This window comes from Brachycentrus maculatus, unplaced genomic scaffold (assembly GCF_059751285.1).
Source record: "Brachycentrus maculatus isolate JH-2025_06_01 unplaced genomic scaffold, ASM5975128v1 h1tg000440l, whole genome shotgun sequence".
NCBI lineage: Eukaryota > Metazoa > Arthropoda > Insecta > Trichoptera > Brachycentridae > Brachycentrus > Brachycentrus maculatus.
This window is the reverse complement of record NW_028281188.1, coordinates 54,780-67,772: the sequence shown is the minus strand read 5'-3', so window position 1 is coordinate 67,772 and position 12,993 is coordinate 54,780. Positions and strand designations below refer to the sequence as shown.

Genomic DNA, 12,993 nt, shown 5'->3' with positions numbered 1-12,993 from the left:
AGTTTTTGGAACTCCCAGATATATGATAAATCTCGTGACAGAGTACATACGGGTTCACAACAGCCATCTATGTTGGATTGAGAAAGCTTTTTATTTAGCAGAGACCCTTTTATTTGGATGTATGCAAGATCCGAACTGCGGACTATTTTTACATACTGGGAAACGCCCGATTTTCATACTAATACATATGATTGTCTTAACACACTATGGACGGGAAGGGTATTTTTAGCTTCTGCGCCGGCCTCAGTTTATAGGCAGAAAAGAAGGAATTATCCTATGTATTTACATGAATATTATGAACCAATCTCTTTGTTAAAGTCTTAACTATATGTGCATAGTTACCAAACCCCGTCGCCAGCGGTCCATAAAAAATCCCCGTCCAAAATGTAATTTTTAATATTCACTCAATTTAAAATTGTTGTTAGGTGCACTTTCCGAACTGTGAGTCTCTCGTCCTGTCTTCACCAGAGCCTTCCTCCTTGCAGGACTCTTTGGCGAGCACCATCAGGGAGGAGGCTATGCCCAGCCCGGAGTCGGTGACCATCCGGGACAGGAAGCCGTCTGGCTTCTTGAGGAGCTGCAGGGGGCTGCCGAACTCCACCAGCTTGCCCTTCTCCATGACCAGCACCCTATCGGCGTCCATCACGGTGTTGAGGCGATGCGCGATCGTGAGAACGGTGCTGTCGAAGAACTTCTCCCGGATTATCTTTTGGATGAAGTGGTCAGTCCTACAACAAGAAGATAATAATAAGCAAAAAAATATTTTTATTTTACCATATAACGCGCTAAAATGAAGACTGTAAAGAGCATATCTGCAAGAGTCTACGAGACAGAATAAGGAACAACAGGATAAGAGAAATATGCGAGATCCAAGAGGTCGTTAGGTGGGGAAGGCAACGAAAGAAACAATGGTAGGAGAAATCCAACTCCCCCATATTGCATTGTACGGCTAACTCCAAGGTAGATTACTCCCGGGCAGACCACCAAAGAAATGGATTGACAGCTGGGAATCGACTGCAATGAATCAACGAAAGAATGCACGGCTGAGATAAGCATTATCTATCAAATTAACCGGATCCACGCGGCTCGCATAACCGTATATGTTTTCACAAAACATTCCCTGTACGCGGCTGACATAACCGTTTGTGTTTTTACTTTACTCCAAGATTCGAACCTCAGTTCAACTTGGAGGGATTTTTTCATGGTGTGGAACTTTGGATAAATAATACGTCAATCTTTGGCCTCATGACATCTGTTGAAATATTTGACTAATAATTTGTAACATCACAAGGATAAATAAAAGAACAGATCCCTGATTTTTCTTGCGGTCGGTAATTAGTCCGCGCCATAATCATGCCCTATATCTGTCTCACTCTCGACGCTACGCATCGCCAGTGGGTAAGAGTGACTGATTCGTGCTTTGATTTATTTATGTTACGATCTAATTTGTTTATATTACGATATATTTCAAGAATAATGTGACGTGAGTGTACTATAGAGTACCAAAAAGGCACAATGGATCCCATTGAACGTTTTTGTTTAGGAAAATAAATCGTTTCTTAACTAAATACATGATAAAAGTAATCATTTAAAAAACGGCGAAATACCGCCGCGCACGGGCGTCTCTTAGGAACAAAGTTAACGCGGTTAAAAGGTTAAGCAAAATTATGTTGAGATGATTTGGATATATTAAACATATGAGTGAGGAAAGAATGGAAATATCAAATAAATAAGTTGAATGTAGCTGGAAAAAGAGAAAGAGAAAGACCGAGGATAACTTGGAATGATCAAGCAGTTGAAATATTCAAGCTTGATCAGTTCAAGAGTCGGAATAATCAGCAGGTATGTACGAGGAGATGCATGGATGTAGAAGAGGTAAAGAATGTTTACAAAGACAGAGTGTGTGGCATTCTATTCTCTCTGCTTACCACTGATGGTTAGTTAGTTACCTAAGGACAGGTCTAAGCCCTGGAAATACCCAGACTCCCATATTCTTCTTCATCTATGTGTGATGAGATATATTGGATTTCTATTTCCATATGATGGTTAGTTAGCTAGTTACTGACTTCTAACCAACTTTAATTTTACCAACTGTCTGCAGTTACAATAAATAAGTTACTGACTGTTGGTCCATGCTGGCGGTGGCTTCGTCGAGGACCAGGATCTTGCTGTTGCGGAGGATGGCCCGCGCGAGGCAGACCAGCTGCTTCTGCCCAACACTGAAGTTGCACCCGCCCTCCGACACCATGAAGTCCAACGAGGGCACTGCCTCCTTCAAATCTACCTGATGACAATAACAAATATGAACACATATGTATTACAACTTTCACAGATCAATTATATAAATACAAATCTAAATGTGTAGGTCCTTAACAAAAAGTAACATTCTCTATAGGGAATACTTTAATATTGGGCACTGAAAATCTAAATGCAAATCTGTTCTGTTTACTGGATTCTATCAAAATCTTAATTAAAGTTGCGACTAAACATGACCAATTCTGTGTTAAACCAACATGAAATCATTCAATTAACCAGCTGCGTGACATATCGCTCACTCCTTTCAACAACGTCATAAGTCAAAAAAATAGATTTTTCAGGAGAATGTTTTTAAAGTTTAAAAATATAATACAATGTATTAAAAATAAATATCAAGCCATAAGTGGCTTATGGAAAACTTAATAACTTAACTCATAACTTTTTACCGTGCAACAGATCTTTTTAGGTAATAGCTGAAGGTATAATTAAAAAAACAATTCAACAATACCTTTTCTTCAAAATGCAAAAACAACACTTTCTGTCATGTAGCGGGTAAATATTAAGTTTAAAATATGCCTCTTTTGCTGGGATATAGTAAATTTTCTGGGCATTCCGAAAACACGCACAACTGAAAATTGTCTATTTTTGATTTATGACGTTCTTGAAAGGAGTGAGCGATATGTATATATTCCATGCATCACTTCCATATATTAGGGTTAGAACCAGGACTTATGTATTATTTATTTATTTCATAGATACATAAATGTTTTTTTACTATATGTATTACGGCTCTTTAGGCATGACCTGTGTTGAGCCGAAATACTTACATGTTAATACAATTTTTATAATCATAATAATTTATTTTTTTTATTATCAAATTATATACATCACATTAAATAGATTCAATAGCAATTTACAGTATAAGGGTTTTACAATAAAATAATTACACCTAGACTATAATTAACTTACTTTCTACCTTGTCCCTTCCAACGAGAAGCAACCATCGACGGACACTGTTCTTAAAGACATGATCACTACGGTATTGTACTGGTACTGTATTGCTAGTTTAGCTTTCTCTGAATGTAAATTCCCTTCTCAATGAACTTCTTCATATCGCTCACTCCTTTCAAAAAACTTGATTTTTCAGGAGAACGTTTTTAAAGTTCAAACATAAAATACAATGTATTAAAAATAAATATCAAGTCACTTATTTAACTTTTTACTGTGCAACAGATCTTTTTAGGTAAAACCTGAATATTTTTTCTCCATTTGAAAAATATTTAGGATATTAAAAAAAATAATTAAACAATACCTTTTCTTCAAAATGCAAAGATAACACTTTCTGCCCTGTAGCGGGTAAATATTAAGTTAAAAATATGCCTCTTTTGCTGGGATAAAGTACATTTTCTGGGCATTACGAAAACATGCACAACTCAAAATTGACAATTTTTGATTTATGACGTTCTTGAAAGGAGTGAGCGATATATGTTGAGTATTTTCGCTATCCATTTTTTGATAATATGAGGAACTTACTGACTCCAGGGCGTTCCAGAGAGCTGCATCATCGTATCTGTCAAAAGGATCCAGGTTGTACCTCATTGTGGATGAGAAGAGAATAGGTTCCTGAGGGATAATGGAGATGTTGGAACGAAGATCCTGGAACAAGGTCAGATTGAAATGAATATCAAAGCATGAAAAATTTAGAAAAGCAAATGTATCTCCCAAATCAGTTCACGCAGAAGTTTTATTTTATAAGAATAAGTGTATTTTTTATAATAAGATATATTTATAAATGTTGGTATTTGTCCGCCTCTGTGGTGTAATGGTCAGCGTGTTTAGCTACCGTGCTGGAGGTCCCGGGTTCGATTCCCAGGGGGGGGGTGAAAATAAATATTTGTGATTTTATACTATAATATTTATTTAATATTACCCTGGATTAGACATAGCACCTTTCTTAGCAACATCTTCGAAGGAAGAATCTTGGGAAAACGAACAAGAGGCCGCCCAAGAACTTCATACTTCCAGGATTTAAAGCGGCTCATGGACGTCTCCTCCTATTCGCAGCTCAAGAGGATGGCGACTGACAGAGACAAGTGGCTGACACAACAAGGCGCTGCCTTTAGAAGATGATGATGATTACCCTGGACTGGTTCCTGAAGCGCAAGAGTGATCACCTTGCCTTCATGTAAGTAATGATCAATATAACACTGTGTCAATTCGATGCAGTGCCCTATGCACCATTGGGTGCGGATAAGGGTTATAAGTAAGTAAGTAATAAATGTTTGCGAGAAGAGCAAACAGACGTAATAAAAAAGTAGTTAAAAACAAAGTTGTTTTATTTTATAAAGTTTATTGAATGTGCCACAAATGTATCTGCGAAAAACATTCAAGGAAAAAAGATAAAATAAATAATCCTCAGCTCAAAAATGACTATGTATATTGTTCTCTACATTAAAAACATAATACTTATAGGATGGCTGAACGCCAAAACAGGCTTACCTGGAGGGCAATGCTCTTCATCTCCAAACCATCGATCAGGATGGAGCCGTCAACTTTGGCCAGTCTGAATAATGCGGATATCAGCGACGACTTCCCGGCGCCAGTTCTCCCCACGATTCCTACCTAACAAAAATCATAATTTTATTATTATTTTTATCCTTATCTGCAACAAATGGTGTACAGGGCATTGCATCGCGTCGATCCAGTGTTATATTGATCGTTAATTACAAGAAGCTTCTTCGATTCTTCTTGGTGTAGGCCTTGTGTCCTGTTTTTATGAGGAATTAGCCTCCTGCGATGTTGATTCCCAGCTGTCCATCCATCTCTTTGGTGATCTCCCCGGGAGTCGTCTAACTTGGGTGGCCGTGCAGTACAATGTGAGGGAGTCTGGATGGTTCCACTCTCCTCACATGCGCATACCATTGTCTCCTTCGTTGCCTTCCCCACCTAACCACATCTTCTATCTCGCATATTTCCCTTATCCTTGTGTTCCTTCTATAATACACAAAGCTATGATGATCAATCCTGCGCTTCAAAATGAATCTGTTCTTTCATCTCACAATAGATGTCTCTAGTGAAGTTCTAGTGATTCAAGCACAATGTTTCGAAATTGGATCATGTATATAGAACTTCCAAAATTTTTAGTAGTGCCTTTGTCAATCATGGGTAGAAATGGTGAATGTTACACGGGTGTAAAATGATCACTTAGTGTCGGGTTGTGGTCCCGTGGTTAGTGTTGCGGACTCTTAACCTTTTCATAGCCGCAAATAAATTACGCCGCAGTGCTCAACAGGCCAAGTATTTTTTTGAAAAAAAAAGTTGTCTAAAGATTTTTTTTTTGTTGTTTTTATTGAATTATAATTTACTTACCAAATATTATATCCCGCATCGATTGTTAGAGTTTTATTCTTGAAGTTAAACCAGTTTCAAATTTTCAGGGTTGTCACACTAAGTCGCACACGCAAGTTTTTATTAAATTTAATATTAACACACAACTATTATTTATCAATGGAATATTTTAAAATAATAAGAAAAACACAAAAAAATTGAGCAAAATACAAACCCCTGGCGTTCAAAACAATCGATTAAAATAATCAATATTTCAAGTGGTTTGAGTGGTAGCCCTAATGACATCTGTCAACTGTCATCTGTCAAGCTGAAAGTGATTCCGATAAATCACTTAAAAGTATTTAAAAACTTTATAAAATATTTTGTGACAACTTCAACTGATGGCAATGTATGTTCCGTTTTTGACAGATTGTCAATATGAGTTAAAACTGCGGAGTAATACGTCATCAAAAGTACTGACGAGATATCTCGTCTCTGGCCATACGGGCACTCCGCCATTTGCCGAGATATCTCGTCTCTGGCAACCATCGGGTTGAGTCAGAATTCTTCGGTTCGAACCCACGCTACCACAATTTGATATCTATTTCTTATAATGAGCTTAGGCTCACAGAAATAGTTTGAAATTGAAATATTTGTGTAAATAATAAAAACACAAATATTTATCGTTAAAAAATAAAATAGTAAAAAACTGCCTATGAAGGTCGTAAATCCCATAAATGCCCAGACTACCATATTCTTCTTCATCTATGTTGAAAAATAATATAAAAAATAACTCCTATAATTAGAGATAGTCCAGATTTGTGAACAAGTATTTGGAAACACTGCGTGATTTTTAGATACATTGGATTAAAGGCTAAGGTTGAAAAAATCACATAAAAGACAACGATACCTTCCATCCACTTTGAATGTGAACACTGAGATCTTCCAAGACCGGTTTCTCGTTGTTGTTGTAGCTCAGCCACACGTGGTTGAAGGTTATGGACCCTCCCGAAGGCCAGTTCTTAGGAGTTGGTTTATCTGTTAAAACAACAACATATCAAATATTACTAATACAACAAGAAATTATGAGAATAACCGTATTTTACGGACTATAGACTCATCTTAATTATTTGACTGTCTATGGCCAATGTTTGTACACGACGGACTATTCAGTTCTTCGGACACGTTACGCATGGCAGTGAGGATAGCCTGGAATGTCTGGTTGTGATTGGTAGCCTGGAGGGGAAGAGAGGGAGAGAAAGATCCCCACACCATGGACCAATCAAGTTAAGGTGGTTGAAGCGCTACGTACAGCGCAGTCAAGGGATAACTGAAGAAGATTCATAGCTTCGACAAGGGTCACAACCCTCAGTAATGAGGAGTAAGACGGAGAAGAGAGGTTAGGTCATACTTATCTCCTTTGCTCAGCATTCTATTAGATAATACATAGGTAAGGTTTCACATTAACCTCTCTTGCTCAGCCCTTGCCTCAGATAACACTTAAGCTAGGTCACACTAACCTCCCTTGCTCAGACCGTGTTCTTGCTCCACATTGACGTACTGCAGCACCCTCTCTACGCTGGTGAGGTGCGCCACCACCTCTGTGACCTGCTTCACCCCAAACTGGAAGGTGGAGGTCAGCACCAGCGACTGGGATATGGCCAGACCCACGTGACCCGACAGCGTAGATCCTGGAAATAAAACGGTCGTATTAGAGAAGCCTCCGTAGTGTAATGGTCAGCACGCCGGGCTACCGTACTGGAGGTCCCGGGTTCGATTCAAAGATCAAATAAATATAAGTAAGTGTTTTTTTTACTCTAACATTTATTCAACATTACCCTGGACTGGTACCCGAAGCAGAAAGCTGATCACCTTCCCTTCATGTGTTAAAGATTAAGATAACACTACGTTTATATGATGAAGTGCCCTATGCACCATCGGGTGCGGATAAGGGTTTAAAAAAATGAGAAGCTGGTAAGAGTGGAAATAGGTCTTCTACAAGATGGTCATACCAAATACAGGAGTTGACAGAATCCTCTTCAAGTTTCAGCTTGGTGCCTCGGTGAAAATGCCAAGTGAAACCAGTGTCAAGAAGCACGCTGTCTGCCATTAGCAATGTTTAAATGTGTATGTGTGTGTATTTATATATCTTGGGTATACTGGCAAAAAAGAGTCAACTCTAAAATCCCTGTATTTTAGAGCTTTTAGCCTAAATAAAATACCGGCTATTAAACTTAAAATTGAAGTGACTTTTAAAACCACATATATATGACATTTCAAACTATTTAGTGTATTTTTCCAGTTTAAAGAACGTTGAAAACTTTATAATATGCATCGTTAAGTCAAAATTGCATATTTTAAGGTTTTTTTGCCAGTACACTTACGATATATTCTTTTTCGTTTTTTGGTGAGATTATTAATAACAATTCCTGAGTGAAAGTGAAAATCAGAGAAGTTTAAAAAACTTACCATCGGTGAAAAAGATGAATGAGAATGTGACGCACACCACAAACATGATGCACACGATGTCAAGCCAAAACGCCAAGGTGCAACGGCTGGCTAGGAACTGGTACCAGGCGGCCGTGTGGATATCCTAAAAAAAAATCATTTTGATGAGGGTTTTAATTTCTATGTATCTACGGCAAAGATGATAAGGGTTTTAATTTTTATCTTAGACATAAATGAACACCGCCTCTGAAGTGTAGTAAGTGTCAAGCGCGTGTGACTACTATGCTGGAAGCCCGGGTTCGATTTCCAGGGCTGGGTCGATTTAATGCTGTGCCCTTCCCACCATTGGGTGCGGATATGGGTTAGATGGAGCAGTTATCGAGATGAGAATATGGGAGCCATTTACAGGGCTTATGACCCGTCTAGGGCTGAGTCGATTTCATGCTGTGCCCTTCGCACCATTGGGTGCGGATATAGGTTAGATGGAGCAGTTATCGAGATGAGAATATGGAAGCCATTTACAGGACTTATGACCCGTCATTGGGTGGTTTCAGCCATCACTTTGTACTCTGTGTCCCATTCACTATTCCGTCAACGACTGACAAGCGTAGTACTCAAATTTCGAAAATTTTCCTTATGTGTATGTCAGTCATGAACTCCTAGTTTAAAAACAAATTGAATACCTGATGAGCATCGAATTCCCTGGCAAGTCGGCTCTGAGCGCCAGAAGACCTGATGGTGGCTATTCCTTTGATGGTTGTGCAGGCGTGAGACAGGACTGGACTCTTGGCTGAAAGAAAGCACCAAATATGACTTCCCACTCAGAAATGTCTTTCTTTGTCTCTCTTTCCACTCTGACAAATTTTTCTCATAACTGATCAGCAACTCTGATAAAAAAAATGCGACGTTTTTCTACCATTGAAATCAATATTTCAGTACCCTAATTTTGGGACACTCTGTATGGCAATTCGTATGACCATGTTAATTAATTTGAACTGTATATATCTGAAATGTTTTTTAGTAGAATTTACTTGGGTGATAGAGAAATCAGTGATTAAAGTTATACCTGCGCCGGGCCAGACATTGTGGCCCACGGAGCTGCCTACTAGAAACATACGGGCCAGAATGTCTGGCCTACAGAGTGGTAAGAGTTAAGACATAGTTCCCTGAGTGAAGAATGGCGTTTTACACCCAATGCAGAAGACCGTTGAGAACCAGACTACTACATACATTGATCAATCTCGTGACATAGTACATATGAGTTCACAACAGCCATCTTTGTTAGATTGAGGAAATCAGACTCTTTCATTTGTATGCAAGATTATTTTCGCATACTGAGAACCGCTTAAAAACATGATTTTAATTATTTTATTTATGTTATGATCTGACCAGTTATTTTATTTACAACATTTTGAGTGTTTCTAAATACTTGTTAACAAATCTGGATTATCTGCATTTAGTTAATTATTTAACCATTATTGTAAGAAAAATGTAAAAATGTAAATGGACAATTGGTGAATGTTGCATGTGTGTAAAGTGATCACTCAAACCAGCCTATGATAGGTTGTAAGCCCTATAATTTCCCAGATTTTCATATTCTTCTTCATTACGCCGTGCGCACGACAGGCGCCGTGGCGTAGTTGGGTAGATGCTCGACTGCGAAACTGGCGCCGCGGGGTCGATTCCCGCCAATTGCAAAATAAATTCATGAAGGATTTATTTTCAATTGGTCTGGGTGTTTGTGATGTATTTTTCACATTTACCTTCCCTATCCTTACTATCCTACCTGCAGACAAGCATAAAAAATAGGAGCTTTGCGGGTTATTCCTTTAAAAGAATAAAAAATTATAAAATAATCTGTGTTGAGATGTCAAGAATATTAAAATAACCCTTAAGTGAAAATAATCCAGTTTGTAAACAAGTATTTGGACACACTCAAAATATTGTAGATTATAAAAGGTTTGTCTGACGCCAAGTACTCCCAGCGCAACTTATGGCAGCAAAAAGGAAAGGACATTATAAATTTCTTCTTCTTCAAACCCTCATCCGCACCTAATAGTGCATAGAGCACTGCATCATATAAATGCGTAAACAAATACAATAAAAAAGCAACTACACGATTCTTCTTCTTCAAACCCTCATCCCCAACCGTGGGGCATAGAGCACTGCATCATACAAACACAGTGTTATCTTGGTCGTTAACACATGAAGGAAAGGTGATCAGTCCCCCGGGTAAAATTGAATAAATATTAATGTGAAAAAATCACTTATATTTATTTGACTCTTCCTGGGAATCGAACCCGGGACTTTCAGTAACTGTACTGTTATTTTATACGGCTACTAAGCCGAGCGTGCTGGTGACTATTCACTACGCGGACAAAAATGAATGATGAAAGGACAAGATGAATTTGAAACAACGCACTTATCCCTTCGAGCCTCTTGATGTCCTGGGCCGTGCTGAGGTACATGGATATGAGCAGGTAGAAGAGGCCCAGGATGACGAAGGTGGGTATCAGCAGGTACACGTTGGTGATGGACACCATGATCAGAGCGCTTCCCATGAGGACCATGATCTGGATGGCCTCCATCATGTTTTTGGGCATCATCTCATCAATGGTCCCCATGTCTTTTGAGAATCGATTGAGGATTCGTCCTGGAAAAAGTTATTTATTTATTTATACTCCATATATGTGTCGCCTACTTTCAAAATCCGCCAGATCCAATTTCATAAGATTTTAAAATAAATACTCTATCGGAATGCCAATTGTGGGTTTTATTATTTGACTTGAAAACCCTGCTAAAAAATACTTAAAAACAGTGTTGTATTTCAAATTCCGCTATATTCCTATTCGCTATATGCCTTCTGACCCATATCGGCCAATCAAAGAGCGGGGATAGGTCAAAAATTAAGATATCATAATCGGTTTCTGTGACGTGTTTTTTTTTAAATACTGAAAAAAAATCCAAAACAATGGGAAAATTCTCTATTTCATAATATTTTATCTAAAGATAGACAAATCATTGAAACATTCATGTTACCCGGAGAATTTTGCATTTTTTATAAAATCAACTTACATGGATCTGGCGGATTTTGAAATTAGGCGACACATATATAAGTAGTGACATTCAATTTAATTAAATTTATTTATTTTAATTAACATACACATTACTACATACTTAAATTTAAAGTGTATACATTTAGAAAAAATACTCTTGCTAAAGATGTAGAAGAATCCCGCTTTGGAATACTCCTTTCGACACATGGAACAGATCAACATTCAGCGTGATATTGTTCAGCACAGCGGTAGCTCTTCCTACAGGCATAACTATCGGCAGGTTGGTCCTGTATTTAGGAATTTGAAACAATCTATGCCGACCGGATAATTTCAGGACAAACCAATCGTCACACAGATTGTAACCCACTAGTTAGTTAGTTAGAAAGACTTACCCGAGGGGTTGTGGTCAAAAAACCTCATCTTGGCCCTCAAAATCTTGCTGAAGGCTTGTCGGTGCAGTCCCACCGAGGACTTGATGCAGGCCTTGAAGAACAGGGTGGTCCCGAGCACCGTGACCACGATGCACACCGCCAGGAGCGCCGTGTACACGTACACATAGTCCAGCGTGGTCCAGTCGCCGATGTACTCCGACAGGTTGTCCATCACGCCGTCCCGGCTCCGGGACCTCGTGTAGTGCTTGAGCTTCTCCTCTGTCAGGTTGTACTTCTTGAGGAAGGACTCCACCGTGGAGTTGTATATCGGGTTGATGAACACGTACGACGGTTCCAAGTTCTCAAGGCCGGCGGTCATGAACAAATCGTAGATCTTTTTCCCCATCGCTCGGTGCTGTGTGTGCTGATTGGCCCTGCGGAAAGTAATATTAGTCAACATACTACAGTTAACACATTGTTCGCGGAAAATGTCGTTAACATACTGTTGGTAGAGAACGGGAGACGCTTATAAGCGTTCTACTTGTTTACTTATGATGCATGAGATCCCAAAAAACATTGCACAGATCAGAGTTGGGTCTGCGGTTACTTGTGATTAGTATACGACCCTAATTAGTAAACTAATTCTCTAACCCTTATCCCCACCCAATGGTGCATAGGGAACTACATCGTATTAACGCAATTTTATCTTGATTCTTAATTATATGAAGGCAATCACTTCAAGTTGATTGCTTCTTGATCGCTTCACAAGGTGATCACTTCTGCGATTCAGGGACCAGTCCAGAGTAATATTAAAGTGTTATTAGAGTGTACATTCAATAATATTAATTCTCACCCCCCTGTGAATCGAACCTGAGACCTCCAGCACGGTAGCTAAACACGCTGACCATTACACCACGGAGGCGGACTAAAAGTAATTAGGGATTAGTAAACTAATTAGGGTCGTATAATGATACTAAGTATAGAGCGGAAGACGCTTCTATTTGCTTACTTTTTGTAGAGCGCGAGAGGCACCAAAAAACATTGTACAGATCAGAAATGGGTTTGAGGTTACTTGTGATTAGTATGCGACCCTAATTAGGATACTAACTAGGGTCAGAATTGTGGAAAAAACAATGTGTTAACACATTGTTGTCGGGCATTGTTATTTTGCAAAAATTATATATCATCATATCTTCGAAAATATTTGATATTTTGTGATGAAAATTTCTGTTTAGTATACACCAAACCCGGTATTGACGTAGACGTATTGTTAGATACATATATTGTTGTTTGAAAATGAATTCATAAAATACAAAACAAAATACTATTTAATTTAATTTAATAAGTTTTTACTTAATTCTTAATTCTTTTAATTCTTTGGAATTTAGGAAATTTGGACACACTCAAAATGTTGTAAATAAATTATCTGGTCAAATTATAAGCTTAAATAATAAAAATGAAAATGGTATTTTCTGGCGTTTCTCATGTGTGTGATTATAATCCAGGATTTGGACATCACATACTAATATAAGAGT

General features: G+C 38.4%; 1 protein-coding gene across 3 annotated transcripts in view; it reads right to left on the bottom strand.

The window, feature by feature from the left end:
- Positions 1-262: 262 nt before the first annotated feature.
- The window catches only part of LOC148302542 (putative multidrug resistance-associated protein lethal(2)03659), a 64,470-nt gene continuing 51,739 nt past the window's right edge, over positions 263-12,993 (bottom strand). For all 3 annotated transcript variants that reach the window (XM_088271433.1, XM_088271436.1, XM_088271435.1), the window contains 10 exons: positions 11,480-11,892; positions 10,454-10,684; positions 8,715-8,821; positions 8,053-8,176; positions 7,104-7,274; positions 6,494-6,621; positions 4,756-4,878; positions 3,790-3,912; positions 2,124-2,284; positions 263-728 (listed from right to left, as the gene is read on the bottom strand). In XM_088271433.1, coding sequence (XP_088127559.1) covers positions 422-728; positions 2,124-2,284; positions 3,790-3,912; positions 4,756-4,878; positions 6,494-6,621; positions 7,104-7,274; positions 8,053-8,176; positions 8,715-8,821; positions 10,454-10,684; positions 11,480-11,892 — 1,888 coding nt within the window. In that variant the 3' untranslated portion in view covers positions 263-421. The remainder of the gene's footprint in view (positions 729-2,123; positions 2,285-3,789; positions 3,913-4,755; positions 4,879-6,493; positions 6,622-7,103; positions 7,275-8,052; positions 8,177-8,714; positions 8,822-10,453; positions 10,685-11,479; positions 11,893-12,993) is intronic.